This window comes from Neofelis nebulosa, chromosome 4, assembly GCF_028018385.1.
Source record: "Neofelis nebulosa isolate mNeoNeb1 chromosome 4, mNeoNeb1.pri, whole genome shotgun sequence".
NCBI lineage: Eukaryota > Metazoa > Chordata > Mammalia > Carnivora > Felidae > Neofelis > Neofelis nebulosa.
This window is the reverse complement of record NC_080785.1, coordinates 46787864-46802273: the sequence shown is the minus strand read 5'-3', so window position 1 is coordinate 46802273 and position 14410 is coordinate 46787864. Positions and strand designations below refer to the sequence as shown.

The 14410-nt window shown below is 36.3% G+C and overlaps 1 protein-coding gene across 3 annotated transcripts in view; it reads left to right on the top strand.

Annotated features, from left to right (window-relative positions):
- The window catches only part of ITPRID1 (ITPR interacting domain containing 1), a 109353-nt gene that overhangs the window by 48883 nt on the left and 46060 nt on the right, over window positions 1-14410 (top strand). For all 3 annotated transcript variants that reach the window (XM_058724672.1, XM_058724673.1, XM_058724671.1), the window contains 2 exons: window positions 1446-2020; window positions 7960-8017. In XM_058724672.1, the coding sequence (XP_058580655.1) occupies window positions 1446-2020; window positions 7960-8017 (633 nt within the window). The remainder of the gene's footprint in view (window positions 1-1445; window positions 2021-7959; window positions 8018-14410) is intronic.

The following is a 14410-nucleotide window of genomic DNA, read 5'->3' as shown; positions in this document are numbered from 1 at the left end:
ACCCAGTTAAATGGATAGATTCCTAGTCTAAGTATAAAAATCTGCTGTAGGATGGATGGATGACAATCATAAAAATAGAATTATGATTCAGTCATACCCTTGGGCTCACAAAGAAAGATTTTGTTTCAGTTAAAGCTGAATTTAGAGGAAAAATGTAATCAGAATGCTTCTGAAAATATCCAGAACCCAAGAGTTCCTTTAGATATTGAAAGAATATCATAATCCTCTACGAAAAGCCCATCACATTTTTTAAAGTAGAAGGATCAGTAGTCAATGTCTTTGCCTTTCAAGCAGAGGGAGCAGGTAGATGCAAGGATGTGCTCACGGAAGAGTGGGTAGTCCTGAGGGTGCAAGCAACAGAACAGAGGATAGTATCCTTACTCACCAACCTGGCCTTTGACCTTTGCTGAGCTATGCAACCCTGCATGTTATCACTGGGGTTGAGAAAAGGTTGTGTAATAAAAACAAAATGTTCTGTTTCCATCTTTTTGGTTTTATGATCTGGAGATACCAAAACTGTTCTTCACCATTTTCTTTCAAAGTGACAATGTGTCCCCAAATTGCCCTATCCGCACTAGGTCTCTTCCATATGCTAATTAAGTCAATAATTGCACATTGCCTACATGCACCACCCAAATGGACTTACAAGTTGAGGAGCTGGTTCATTTGAAAAGACAAATGGATTTTAACATTAATGACTATCTTCCCTCGGACAACTGAGGACGATATATTGCCTTCCAGAGTCTTACATATTTATAACTCTAACTACTGTATAGCATTGTGCTTTCACAACAGATGTGGGAGATACATAAGATGGGTATTATTACGCTCATTCTCCTGATGAAGAAACTGTTTACTATGTGCTTGGCACAGACTAAGCACTATATTTCTATTAATTCATCTACTCTGACATCGCACACCCAATGATTGGTTGAACTGGGATTTGGATCCAGGCCTTCTGAGTCCATATTCCATGATCCTTGCACACTGTAGGTGACAGGACAGGTGGAGATGATGGAGGTGATGATTATGGTATCTGCCACCTAAAGCTAAGGAAGAATACTCAAGTTCACCTCACATGAAAGAGCTAGCTTCACTCTTTAACCTTTAGTTTAATATACAATATTAAGATTGATCCTTGCCTATAGTTTTTATGGATTTACACATAAAAACTACAGGCATATATGAGTGTATATAGCTATGCATATTTAACTAAATATAAAAGCTATTAGCTTTCCCCAAGACACAGTGGCATCTTCTTATGTTGAGGAATCACCACCATAATAACCAGTGGCACATAGTGAGAAAAACTTAAGTTTCAAGAGTTTAAGTCCTTCCCATCTTGAAAATCACATGTGTTACCAGCCTGTTCAGTTTTTACTACATTCATGCAGCTTCATTGAAAAGACCCAGTCTAAAAATTGTGTGTTTCTTGTATCGTTCAGGTCGTTTCCGACAACTAGAGATCCTGGACCATGTAGCCAATGCCTTCTCATCTTTGCTGAATGATGTTAACATCCTGCAGAATAAAGCTGAAGAGAAATATGGAGGGGGAAATGTGCAAGGAACCTCAGTGAGTGAGGCCCAAGAACATCGAAGAAGAACGGGTGGACTTTTTAGGAGAGCTTCAAAGCAGAGTATTGCGAAGGACTGCAGCTCAGAAGTGTCAGAGTCATTGAAGATAAGGGGCAAATTTTCCATTGCCTCTGCAAAATCAGGAGAATATGGAGCAGAATTAGCAGCTGTGACAAACAACCATGACCAAAGTTGTTTGTGTCCTTCAGCAGAACACTCGTCTCTCCAAGCCTGTGATGACTTGGTACCTTGTCATTCTCCCCAAGCTCTTCTGAGCAAGCAATGGCCTCACCCATCCACGCTGGCCAAGAGGGCTCCTCCTTCCTATATGTCTGAGCGGTCAGTCAAGGACAGAACTCAGAAGGTGAACTCGATCCAAGCTAACAAGCTCAAGAGCTTCTCTCGTCTTGCAGGCAAAGTACCAGACTCCTTCGAAATGGAAGAGGTCAGTGTTGTACCTACACACTCAACTTCTAAGGGAAGTAACCATTCCCAAGGCATTTTCTGCTTTCTACCTTCAGTTAACCCCTTCACCTTTCAACCCCTCAGCTTTATATCTTATTGTTCCAAATTCCTGTTTTTAGTCTAAAACATTTAAGGTCATTCTAGCATGCTCCCATCCACTCTAACTTTCCTTGTTTCACCAATGGTCTTTGAGAGCCAGTTCAGCTACTTCCCACTCAGTGAAACTTGCCCACACATCCACTCTGTATTCTCACAGCCTTGGCAGGGAGAGCTTGTATGGCAGAGACTGTACATGTGTTTCAATGACATCTCCCCTGCTAGTCTGTCAGCTCCTTGACCACCAGGTTTTGTCCACAGGAGATGTATCTTGGAAATATGTCCCCCGTGACGCCTAATGCAAGGCCTTGGACAAAGAAGTAGGGACCCGGGTTTGGTTTTGATTTTGCAGGACTAGTATTTTATTTATTTGTTTGCTTTGGAGTTTATCGATACTCACATAACTTGACCTCCATTTCATACATATTTATTCACAACTCTGTCTACCAAGAACTTTTAGGACCAACCTCATTCCTATGCCACTACACCTTTCTGGGGCTGGCCCCCCTTCTTCTGGTGACCACGCAGCTGTCAGCATCAGTCTCAGTATATGCCACCATGAGTCAACTCAGGAAAAGTATGAATGCATTTGATAGTTATCTCACTGTTGGATTCTCCCTGGACTGCACCGCAGCACAGAGCCTCTTGGCATGGGTCCTGTGGCTTGGCTGAAGTTCACACATCAGTGCCTGCTTGCTTTCATGCTTTTCACCACATCTTATGCAGGCTGATCACCCTATATTTTGTTCTTAAAACACAGGAGTGAAACATGTGATGGGGAAAAGATTATACTTTTACAGACTCTTTCCTCACTTGTTGCTTCTTCACACTGCCTATTTGGTTTCCTCCCCACATCATTTATTTCCCATCTACCCAGGGTCAGAGCCCAGTAACTCCTCAAACTTCTCTTTCTTGACTGGGAGAAGGGCTAAGGAATGTCAGGAAACAAAAGATTTTTTGTCCTATATGTGCATGTATGTATATCTTCACATATTTCGCAGTCTGCTCCTTCATCTTCCCCTTCACTCACTCATGCTAATTTTCACCCTCATTTAGATGACACCCTTACTTGCACTTCTCAGTCTTTTTAAAAAATATATACACGTTTTCACACATTTCTCTATTCTTTAATATTATGACAAAGGAAGAGCAAAATTTTTTCCCTTTCATCATGTAAATCATCCAGAAGTGGGGCAGAATATTTATATGCAAATCCCAAGGTGGGACCACCTTTCTTAGAAGCCCTCTACAAGCCAGGCGCTCTGATAGTCTCTGGGGTGCAGAACCTGCCAGCAAGGGAACCTCAGTGCAATGGCAGGGGTGGGCACAGTAACACGCAGGGAGAGTGACAGCTCTACCGGTAAACTTTCATATCACTGTAGACATGTTTGGGACATCTAGGGAGCAGAAAGATAGGTTCTTTTTTTTTTAATGTTCATTTATTTTTGAGAGAGAGACAGAGACAGAGACAGAGTGCAAGCGGGGGAGGGGTAGAGAGAGAGGGAGACACAGAATCCAAAGCAGGCTCCAGGCTCCAAGCTCTCAGCACAGAGCCCGACGCAGGGCTCAAACTCACAAACTGTGAGATCATGACCTGAGCTGAAGTCGGATGCTTAACTGACTAAGCCATCCAGGCGCCCCAAGAAGATAGGTTCTTAAACAGCCAAGTGGCTGAGAGGATCAAGAAACTTGCAGGAGGTAAGACTTACCCATAACCTTAAAAGAAGAAGAGGAATTAGGTGAATATGCCTATTGGTAGCCCTCCCTATCCCACAAAGATATGAAAATTGCCTCAAAATATGTAGCTGTTGATGATCCTAATATCTATGTTTGTATGTTTATGTGTATACATGTCTTATGTCAAAAATTATTTCAAGAACCTTAAAATATTAAAAAATAAGAACCTTAAAATATTAGTCTGAATGTAAACCAATAGCCTGCAAATATATAAAAATTATAAATGGAGAGGGGCATCTGGGTGGCTCAGTCGCTTAAACGTCCAACTTCGGCTCAGGTCATGATCTCAGTTTGTGAGTTCAAGCCCCACATCAGGCTCTGTGCTGACAGCTCAGAGCCTGGAGCCTGCTTCTGATTCTGTGTCTCCCTCTCTCTCTGCCCCTCCCCTGCTCATGCTCTGTCTCTCTGTTTCTCAACAATAAATAAATGTTAAAAAAAATTTTTTTTAATTATAAATGGAGGAAAAAAGGAGACCTTTGATCTAGTGCCCTGATTTGAAGATAAACTGAGGTAGCACTAAGAAAAATTTTCTTTTATTTCAATCTTGCAAAGATTACTTAATCACCAGAGTACTACTTACAGTAATATAAAGAATATCAAGAAAATCTGCAGTCCATTTGTCATCTGCTATATTACTTAGGATCCAAACAAGAAATTTCACCATCCCCAGCCTGTTGGGATGCCTCACAGACTCTACTGTCCCTTTACAAAGTTTTTTATGCTTCAAGCTTGATTGACTTAGAGGAAAATAAGGTCCATTGGACACCATCTATATGTGAGAGGACAGGGAGAGATAATATTACATTCAGGATAAAAAAGATTCAGAACAGAGTGTCAGTTCTTACATGGTACACTTTCAAATATTCTTAAATAGCAATTATTCAAGGCAAAGCTCTCTGGTGGTATGTATGGAGGTGGGAAGACACTCAGGCCCCAAAATAAAATAATACAAGTTCATATGTTTTGTGTGTGTGTTTGTTTGTTTTTATTTTTTTAATGTTTATTTATCTGAGAGAGAGAGAGAGAGAAAGAGACAGAGCATGAGTGGGGAGGGGCAGAGAGAGACAGACACAGGATCCAAAGCAGGCTCCAGGCTCTGAGCTGTCAGCAAAGAGCCTGAGGTGGGGCTTGAACGCATGAACCACGAGATCATGACTTGAGCTGACGTCGTTCCCTTAACCAACTGGGCCACCCAGGCGCCTCTGTTTCTTTGTTTTTTAAATAAATTTATTTTTATTTTATTTTTTTAAGGATGTTTATTTATTTTGAGAGAGACAGAGAACAAGTGTAAGTGGGAGAGGGGCAGAGAGAGAGGTAAGACAGAATCCCAATCAGGCTCCTCACTGTGAGTGTGAAAGGCCAATCCCATGAACCATGAGATCATAATCTGAGCTGAAAGCAAGAGTCAGACACTCAACCAACTGAGCCACCCAAGTACCCCAAGCTCATATGTTTTTAGGCACATACTAGGGACTCAATAAATGTTTGTGAATGATTAAATTAACATCAAAAATATTTGATAATATTAATTTAGTCTGGGTGGCATCCATAGAAAAACAGAATACTCTCTTGAACTTTATAACCAACTTTGTCCCTGGTCTTTCTTTAATATTTGCCCAGGTTTGTGTGTGTGACAGGCTATATGTGTATCCAAGGCATAGAGCCCCCAAAATGATATAAAGGAAATTCACTACTTGAATTTTGTTTTTCTAAAACGTATACCTAAAATATTATGTCCTCATCACAGTCTGGGAGAAAAATATTTGTTTCACTCAATACCAGTGGATGAGTAAATGAAGCTTGGGTACGTTGCATCTTAAACAGGAACTAATGCCAGATTTAATAGTCATTTTTTAATGGCAAATTTAAGAATCCAATTATAAGAAATGAAAAATATGTGTGAAATTGGCAGATTTTCATGGCATTTAAAACATGAGCCAATATACTTAAATATCTAGCTATCATAATTTCAACTGTGATTGGCCAAAATTACCTCCTGATCAATCTATGATGCTCCCCTAAAGTCCTACTTACAGGCTGAATTTGACAATATTTGGCTCACTTTTCAAAACTATGATTCCAAGAAAATTGTGCATCGACTTCGTTAGTGCAGAAATCAACATATTTTTTGTTTAATTTTACTTAGTAAAACTGAGTCTGTTCCGTTCTTTTTAAATTCCCAAACATATTAAGAGAATTTAATCCTAATGAAGCATCTGCAGTTGTAAAGTCAAGGTAGGATGCTTCTTTATAGCCACTATAAAACATGTTTAGTCTTCCTCTCGCTTCCATACAGAGATCTTGCTCCTAGAACTAAATGTAAGAAACATTGACCCTATTATTAAACAATGCCAATTGGCATCCTGAGTAGATGGAAAATGTTTCCAAAGTTTATAACTGTTCCTTTATTTTTAATTAAAAAAATTGTTAATAAGTTTGGCTCAGGGGAAACAACCCAGGAATACACCTGGTTTCCGTTTTAAATTGTTGAGATTTTGTTGTCTGGGGTTGTTTTTCCCTAGATGACCATGTACTTTACATCACACAAAGTGGACTTTCCTCCATGATAATAATCTCAGCAGAAGAGTTTTCTTATTATACTTGAAAATGTCCACGGTACATGTATACAGTATACAGACAAGGTGCACGCTGGTTTGAGTTACAAAACCAATAAAAGTAATGTTAAGAAATATGTCTAATGAACCATAAGTATAAAACAACTTTAAAGAAAACAGATGAAGGATTAAAAAGAGGGAATAAATAGTTCTTCTTACATTGCTAAGCTGTAACCTCATGGTCTTCTCTTTATTCCTGAGTTTATGGCCCTTTCTGGCCACTTGTGCTGCAATGTTTAAATGTCCTTTGATTCAGTTTTCACTATTCAGATATGAACCTAAATGGATAATATGGCATGTAATAGAAGATTTATATATAAGGATATTCATCTCACCATTACTTTTATTTGCAAAATTTAGAAAAACTTCCAACATTAGGAGAACCATTAAGTAAATTAATGTACCTTCAAAATATGGCCTATTGTAGTCATGAAAAATGGTGTTTTCAAAGGAATTTCACAACGTGGGGAAAGAAGCTCTCCTTCTAAGTTTTGAGTGAAAATTTTTGATTACACAACGATGTCCAAAAACATATTAAAAGGGAAACCTGCAAAAATGAACTCTAAAATATCAACAGGAACTGTTTTCTTACCTTCTTTAACTTTTTTTATTCATCAAGTTTCTGTAGTACTCTATCTTATTACTTTTCAAGAAATTTTTTTTTTTTTTTTTTTTTTGAGAGAGAGAGAAAGCGCACAGGAGCAGGGAGGAGCAGAGGCAGAGGGAGAGAGAGAATTTCAAGCAGGCTCCATGCCAGGCATGGAGACCAGTTCAGGTGTCATCTCATAAAACCCTGAGATCATGACCTGAGCTGAAATCAAGAGCCAGATGTTTAATGGACTGAGTCACCCAGGCACCCTTAAAAGAAATATTTATTATTTTGTTTTACCCACAATTTTATTCTCAGTAGAGTAGTATTTATTAATTTCTGAAAATAACTTTAACGATAAATTCTGCTCTATCAATTTGGAAAACAAATTTTCTTTGAGCTATCTAAGCTCTGTATAGCAACTGAGTTGTGAATTTTCTGAATTGCTTTCCATAAATTTACCAAGTCATAAATAAATCCCTCAGAGAAATAAAATTAAATGTAGGAAATAACTCTCATTCTCCAAGTATATTTAAAGCTCTTTAGGAGCAAAAAAAAAAAAAAAAAATCTAGAATAATATTATTATTATTATTATTTCAGTCTCGCTCAAATGCCGCATCTTCCAGACAGGGTCTCTATTCCCCCCACCTAGAAGTGATTCCCCCATTTCCCTCTCCTGATCTTTAGTTCTTTGAATCTTTATCCCGAGTGCTTGTACCATGCCACCTGCCTGCCCCCCAGTGTAAGCTCTTTGAGTTTAGAAATCATGGTTAATCCTCTTAGCGGTAGCCAGTAGGCACTCATTATATGTTGATTAAATAAATAAAGTGAATTCGTTATGAAAACATTTCTAATGAGATTGATGTATTTTGGTGTCTCAGGTCCAGAGCTTTGAGGAAGAGATGGGTAATCCTCTCGACATGACTTCAGGAATTGCAGGTAAGAATTTCTCCAGGTGTCCAATTTCATCGATGGTCTTTCAGAGAGAAACTGTAAATAACTAGCACTCAACTTTCTCAATATGTAGAACTTAAATTATCTTCAGGAGATGTCACAGCCACCACTACGGCCATTTACTACCACCACTATTTCCACCTACTACTATTAAAGGCATACTAGCGATGCCAATGTGCATGCAAATTTCAAAAGACTTACTGCAGAAACGTTCAACGTCCCTGGGGCTAATGCAACATGTGGTTTGTCCAACATTAACTCAGTGTGATTTAATCAGGAGTGGAATGGATTCCACAAAGGACTGGGACTAACTGAATGAGTCATTTCTTACTCCTACTGACAACTGCTTGATGTTAAAAGTCACATCATTTTACCGGGCCTCAGACAAGTGGAGGTAATTTTTAAGTTCTCTGCGAGCACTTACATTCTAAATTAAGTGATTGTAGGACCTTCATATTAAACTCTCCATGGAAACAAGTTGCCTAGATGTAACGTTCCAAATAATCTCTCAGAATCATGTTACATAATCCTAGACAGCAGAGAAGGAGGGCTTTCTCTATACCTCATCCTTCTGCTCCCATTCAGCCATCATTGTGATTCAGCATTTCCATGATCCTATAACAGAGCTAAAAGTAGACAGGGATTAGTGAAGCAAAATAAAGCAGATGAAGCTACTGCATTTCCTGGAAGAAAATATGCAAATTTTTAATTTAATTTAGTGTGGTGTCAAACACATCTTTTTCATTACAAACTGTATGTATGGGCCTCATTTTGCTAAATGCTGTTTAGAAATTATGCATTAGTAATTATAGGGTCCCGCTGATTACATAAATTGTTATCCTGCTCTTCGAAGTAATTACCACATAACCTGCATTGAGGTTTATAAGACAAAAATAAGCATCTGTTTTTCATCTAATTGAATGCTTCTCAGTGAAGCTGGAGGTCCCCGTGCCAATAGGAACTGCCTTCCTTGACATTCAATTAAGAGGTCTACTGATATCATGTAAGTCACCCCAATCATTCCAAAAAATGATTTAGGACGTTAGGCAAAAGCACCAATCTCCATTTCATTTCAAATTCAGAAAGCAAAGTAAGATGGGTGAAGGTTAGCCTAATGAAGAAAATCTGAATTAAAGTAAAGCAAATGTAATTTATTACTTTCAAAAACATTGTCGTAAACCCAGGAAAAAATAGAACTGAGAAAAAAATAAGTAAAACTAGTTCTATTTCTATTAATAGGCAAAGGGGAAAATTATTACTTTTATTTATATATGAATGACTGAATGAATTCATTTATGTATGAATTATATATATGGATGAATTTATATTTCTCTATATATGAATATAAATGAATGAATTTTGACTCAAAGTTAAAAAGATGACTTCATTCAAAAATGAAGGTGTGTGGACTATTTTGACCAATAGGATATGGCAGAAATGATGCTTTACTACTTGTAGAGTGTTGCCTTTAACCCACCTGGCTGCTTCCTGGCTCTTGAGATACTTGTTCTTGGAACATTCCCTATGAGAACCCAGCCCTCATGTTGTGAAAATCCCAAGCCACATGGGAGTGTCCACTCCGGTGGACAGACTTGAATGAGCCTCCATGTGAATAAGGCATCCAAGATGTCCAATCCAGTCAAACTTTCAGATGACTTCAGCTCAGATGTCATCTGACTGCCACCACGTGAGAGAATCCAAGCGACAACCACATAGCTGAGCTGAGTCACCCCCCAGAACCATGACGGATAATAATCAACTGTGGTTCTAAGTCACAAATATTTAAAGGTTTAGTAATACCAAGTGACAGTAAAAATGTGAAACAAACACTTACCCACTGTTGGTTGTAAGTTAAAATCATAATAATTACCTGAAGTATAATCTGTCAATGTCACACAATTTTAAATGTATGCAAATATTCCAGTTCTGGGATTTGACCCATCAGTAGACTCCAATGTACGCACAAGGTTTTTGATTGCAAAAATATATTTATAATAATAAACAGCTAGAGGCAGCCTGAGTGCCCCAAAGTATAAATTAGCTTTAAATAATTATGGTACATTTTTACATTAAAATCTATTCAGACAGTATTTTGGAAAATGAAGCAGATATTTTTGTGTTGATATGAAAAGGTCTCTGAGATATACAGTTGTTAAATGAGAAAAAAATATGTACAAAGGTTTTATATAGACACCTCTTTTTATTAAAAGAGTTATCTATTTCTATGAAGGGGAGAAAGTATGCACAGAATGCTTCTGGAAGAATATCTCAGGAACTGCTAATGGAAGTACCTTAACAGAAGGGAAACTAACATGTTTTAAATTAATTGGCATCTTTTAATTTTCTTTTGTTACCATGTGCATATGTTATTTTCATAACACTACTTAGCAAAAAATTCTGGCAATACTATAGGCAATTGACACAATAAAATGGGGGATTTTGTTGTTAATTCTCTGCTCCCCATGACAACCAGTCCAAAACTTTTGTACACTTTGTATTTTGTATTTTTTAATTTTTAAATCAAAATTATATGTTTGAAGTATGAAACATGATGTATATGCACATACATACTGAAATGATTACAGTAGTCAAACGACTTAGCATATCATCTCTTCACAGTTTCCATTTTATAAGTGTGATAAGTGCACCTGAAATCTACTCTCTTAGCAAATTTTCAATATTCAATATAATATTATTGACTATAGTCACCATGGTTCTTAGATCTCTAGACTTATCCTTACTTAACTGTAGCTTTGTACCCTTTGAACAACATCTCTTCCAAAATTGGGAAACATTTTAATATTCCTCTCAGTCTTTTACTGATCAAGCATGACATAATAGAAGATGGTAGAAAATACATTAATATTATAATTGATAATATGAGCATAATAGAAAAATATTGAAATAAGTATTCTTTATCAGTGTTCTTGATATACTTTGTTAGAAGGGCTAATAATTTGTAAATGCAAAGATTATTTCATTGATTTGCTACACGTGCACACATTATGTAAGAGCTACCTTGCCATGGATAAATGCAGTAATATGTGAATTCAATAATAAAAATATAAGCAATACTTCCTCCTCCCAACAAACAAAACAAAATACTAAATCTAGGACTTGTGGACTGAGTTCTCCATCTTTAAAAAAGTGCAGAAAATGCTCATGTAAAACTATAAGTTCAGATCATTTAAGTAATAATGATGAATATTTCATATAAAATTGAAGAATTGGAACAGAAGCAGTAATCTGAGGCAAATTCATAGCTTTAATCGCTTTCATTATCAAATAAGTAACAACTAAAATGAATTATTTGCCTCAAGAAGCCATCATAAAAAAACATATTTGGAAGTTAGAGATTATTGAACTAGAAATTAATAGTGGAGAAAGCAGAAACAAGTTATTTGATAAGTAAAATCAAAGCATTAGCTTTTTTGTGGGCAAAGCTGTCAAGCAATAAAAAGAGAGAAATGCATACAAACAAAACCAGATAATCAAAATAAAATTAGAGAAAAGACAGAACCACTGATATAGAAGTTATACCATCTGAAAAACTGATGCTAAAATTATAAAGGAACACAAATACAAGTGGTATAATTAAAAACAGGGATAATTAACATGGATATTTCAGAAAATATATGTATAGTGAAACCTTGGTTTGCCAGCATAATTCATTCCAGAAACATGCTTGCTATTCAAAACACTTGTATATCAAAGCAAACTTCGAGAACCATTGGCTCAGTTGTGATCACGTGACATTCGATGTCATGTACTACTCCTATTGCAAGACGTTGCTCATTTATCAAGGTAAAATTTATTTGAAATGTTTGCTTGTCTTGCAGAACACTTGCAGAACAAGTTACTTGTAATCCAAGGTTTTACTGTATTTATATTTCCACATTTTATATAATTTTATATTTATGTTGCCATATTTATATATACATATCTATTGTAAACCTAAAATATTAACAAAATAACATAGCAGAACTCCTAAGTAAACTAATACCAGAGAGGGATAAACAAACAAAAATTAAGTTTATCAAAAGCAACCTGTAAGAACAGCAATGCGCAACAGCAACACCAAACCAAAAGTGTTACATGAGTAGACTCTTCCAGTTTTTCAAGAGATAATTGCTCTTCTGTATAAATTTTCCAGGTAATGTAAACATTTGTAAATCTTTCCAATTCCTCTTAGATTAAAAAAATACAACAACACTTGGTTTCAAAATTGACTAAATTGGCTCATAAAATTGATGAATTTTACTTATGAATACAGATGTAACAATTTTCTTTTTTTTTTTAATGTTTCTTTTATTTTTGAGAGAGACAGAGTGAGAGTGGGGGAGGGGCAGAGGAAGAGGGAGACACAGAATCTGAAGCAGGCTCCAGGCTCTGAGCTGTCAGCACAGAGCCCGACGCGGGGCTCAAACTCACCAACTGTGAGATCATGACCTGAGCCAAAGTCAGATGCTTAACCAACTGAGCCCCCCAGGCACTCCTAAACATTTTCAATAAAGAAATGATGATTTAAATGTAGTAAAGCACCAGAAATATTCTAATCCTTGAAAACTAACTTTTATTCCAAGATTTCAATGTTTCAACAATTGAAAAACTAAAATAATTTATCAACTACTATGATAAATTATGAAAGGAAATAAATGATATGATCAACTTGATGGATTATGAGAAAGATGTGTGTGCTTATAAAATATTTCACTCTTCACCAACAGAACTCTCAGATGAATGAAATTTCAGATGGATAATTAAATATAAAAAAAATGGCACCCAAATTATAAAAGGGCTAATAGTATAGATGTAGATGAATTTTATATAAATTTGGAACAGAAACCTATTTTTAAAGCTTGATTAAAGTGCAATAGCTAATTGAATTAATCAATTTTTCATGACTTTTCTCAAGTTGATTTATTTTGAGAGAAACAAAGACAGCACAAATGGGGGAGGGGCAGAGAGAGAGGGAGAGAGAGAATCCCAAGCAGTCTCTGTGCTGTCAGCACAGAGCCCAATGGACAGTTTGAACTCACAAAGCCGTGAGATCATGACCTGAGCCAAAACCAAGAGACGGACACTTAACTGAGCCACGCAGGTGCCCCCAATTTTTCACTAAACATTGAATATACCTATGTATGTATGAAAAACAATCATAAAAAATTGAAATGTAAATGACAAGCTGAGAGTATATATTGTCATCATAAACAATAAGTGATTATGATTTTTGCTATACAATGATTTCTTCCATTACAAACATTTAACAACTTAACAGTGGTGCTTTTCCATAAATTTGAGGGTGGATCAACATTGGTAGAGTCACTTCAAGCATATTCTATCAACAGTTCAAAAAATTTAGGAATCTCAAAAGATGCAGAAAAAAGAAGATAGCAAAATGTAAACATGATTCATGATTAAAAATAAAAACAGAGAAAAATTATTTGCAAGTAGAAACAGAAGGAAATTTTCTTAATCTGAGAGGCATCTATCAAATCTTCATGCCAAATATCAATCCTAACAATGAAACCTTCAAGGAAATCCCATTCAACAAGGAACAGAACTTGCTACACTCCTTTTATTCAGCATTGAACTCAAGGTCAAAGCAGAATGACAACACCATGAAGTAAGATGTATATAAACTTAAAAACTATTCACATTTGCAGGCAAAATAACTGTCTGCATAGAAATCCCAAGAGAACTAATAGGCATATTAATAGAATAATAAGGTTTAGCAACTTTGTTGAATGTAATAGCAAAATGCAAAAATCAGTATTATCTCCAGGCATCAGCAATAACCAATTAGGAAGACATTAAAGAAAAAAAAAAGATTTCTCTCACAATTCCAACAACAATAAACCTATAAGAGTACCTTTGAATATACCTAAATGAAGACTCAGGATATTTATTGGGAAAACTATAAAATATTACCATGTCTCTTAATGAGACCTAAATAAAAGCAAGACTATGTCATGCCCAAGAATGGGAAAGCTCAATATTATAAAGAAACCAAATATCCACCAATAATAAAATGTACAATACAATTTCAATAAAATCCTGATAGGGCTGTTATTTGCTTTGTTTTGTTTTGTTTTTGTGTGGAACCTGCAAGATGGTCCTGAAATTCCTATGTCCTAGTAAAGGACCAAGGAGAGCTAAGATAATAATGAAGATCGTGGAGGAGAAGTTTATGTTCCTAGAAATCAACACTTATATCATAATTGTAATTAAGGTGTTATACCACTGTTAAATTTTTTTTTCTTTAAAAAGATGATGGATCAGTGAAATACAGGTCAGAAACAGACCCTTACATGTATAGAAATGCTAAGTCAGAGAAAGCATTTCAAAACCAGTGGAGAAAGGATTAACACAATTGAT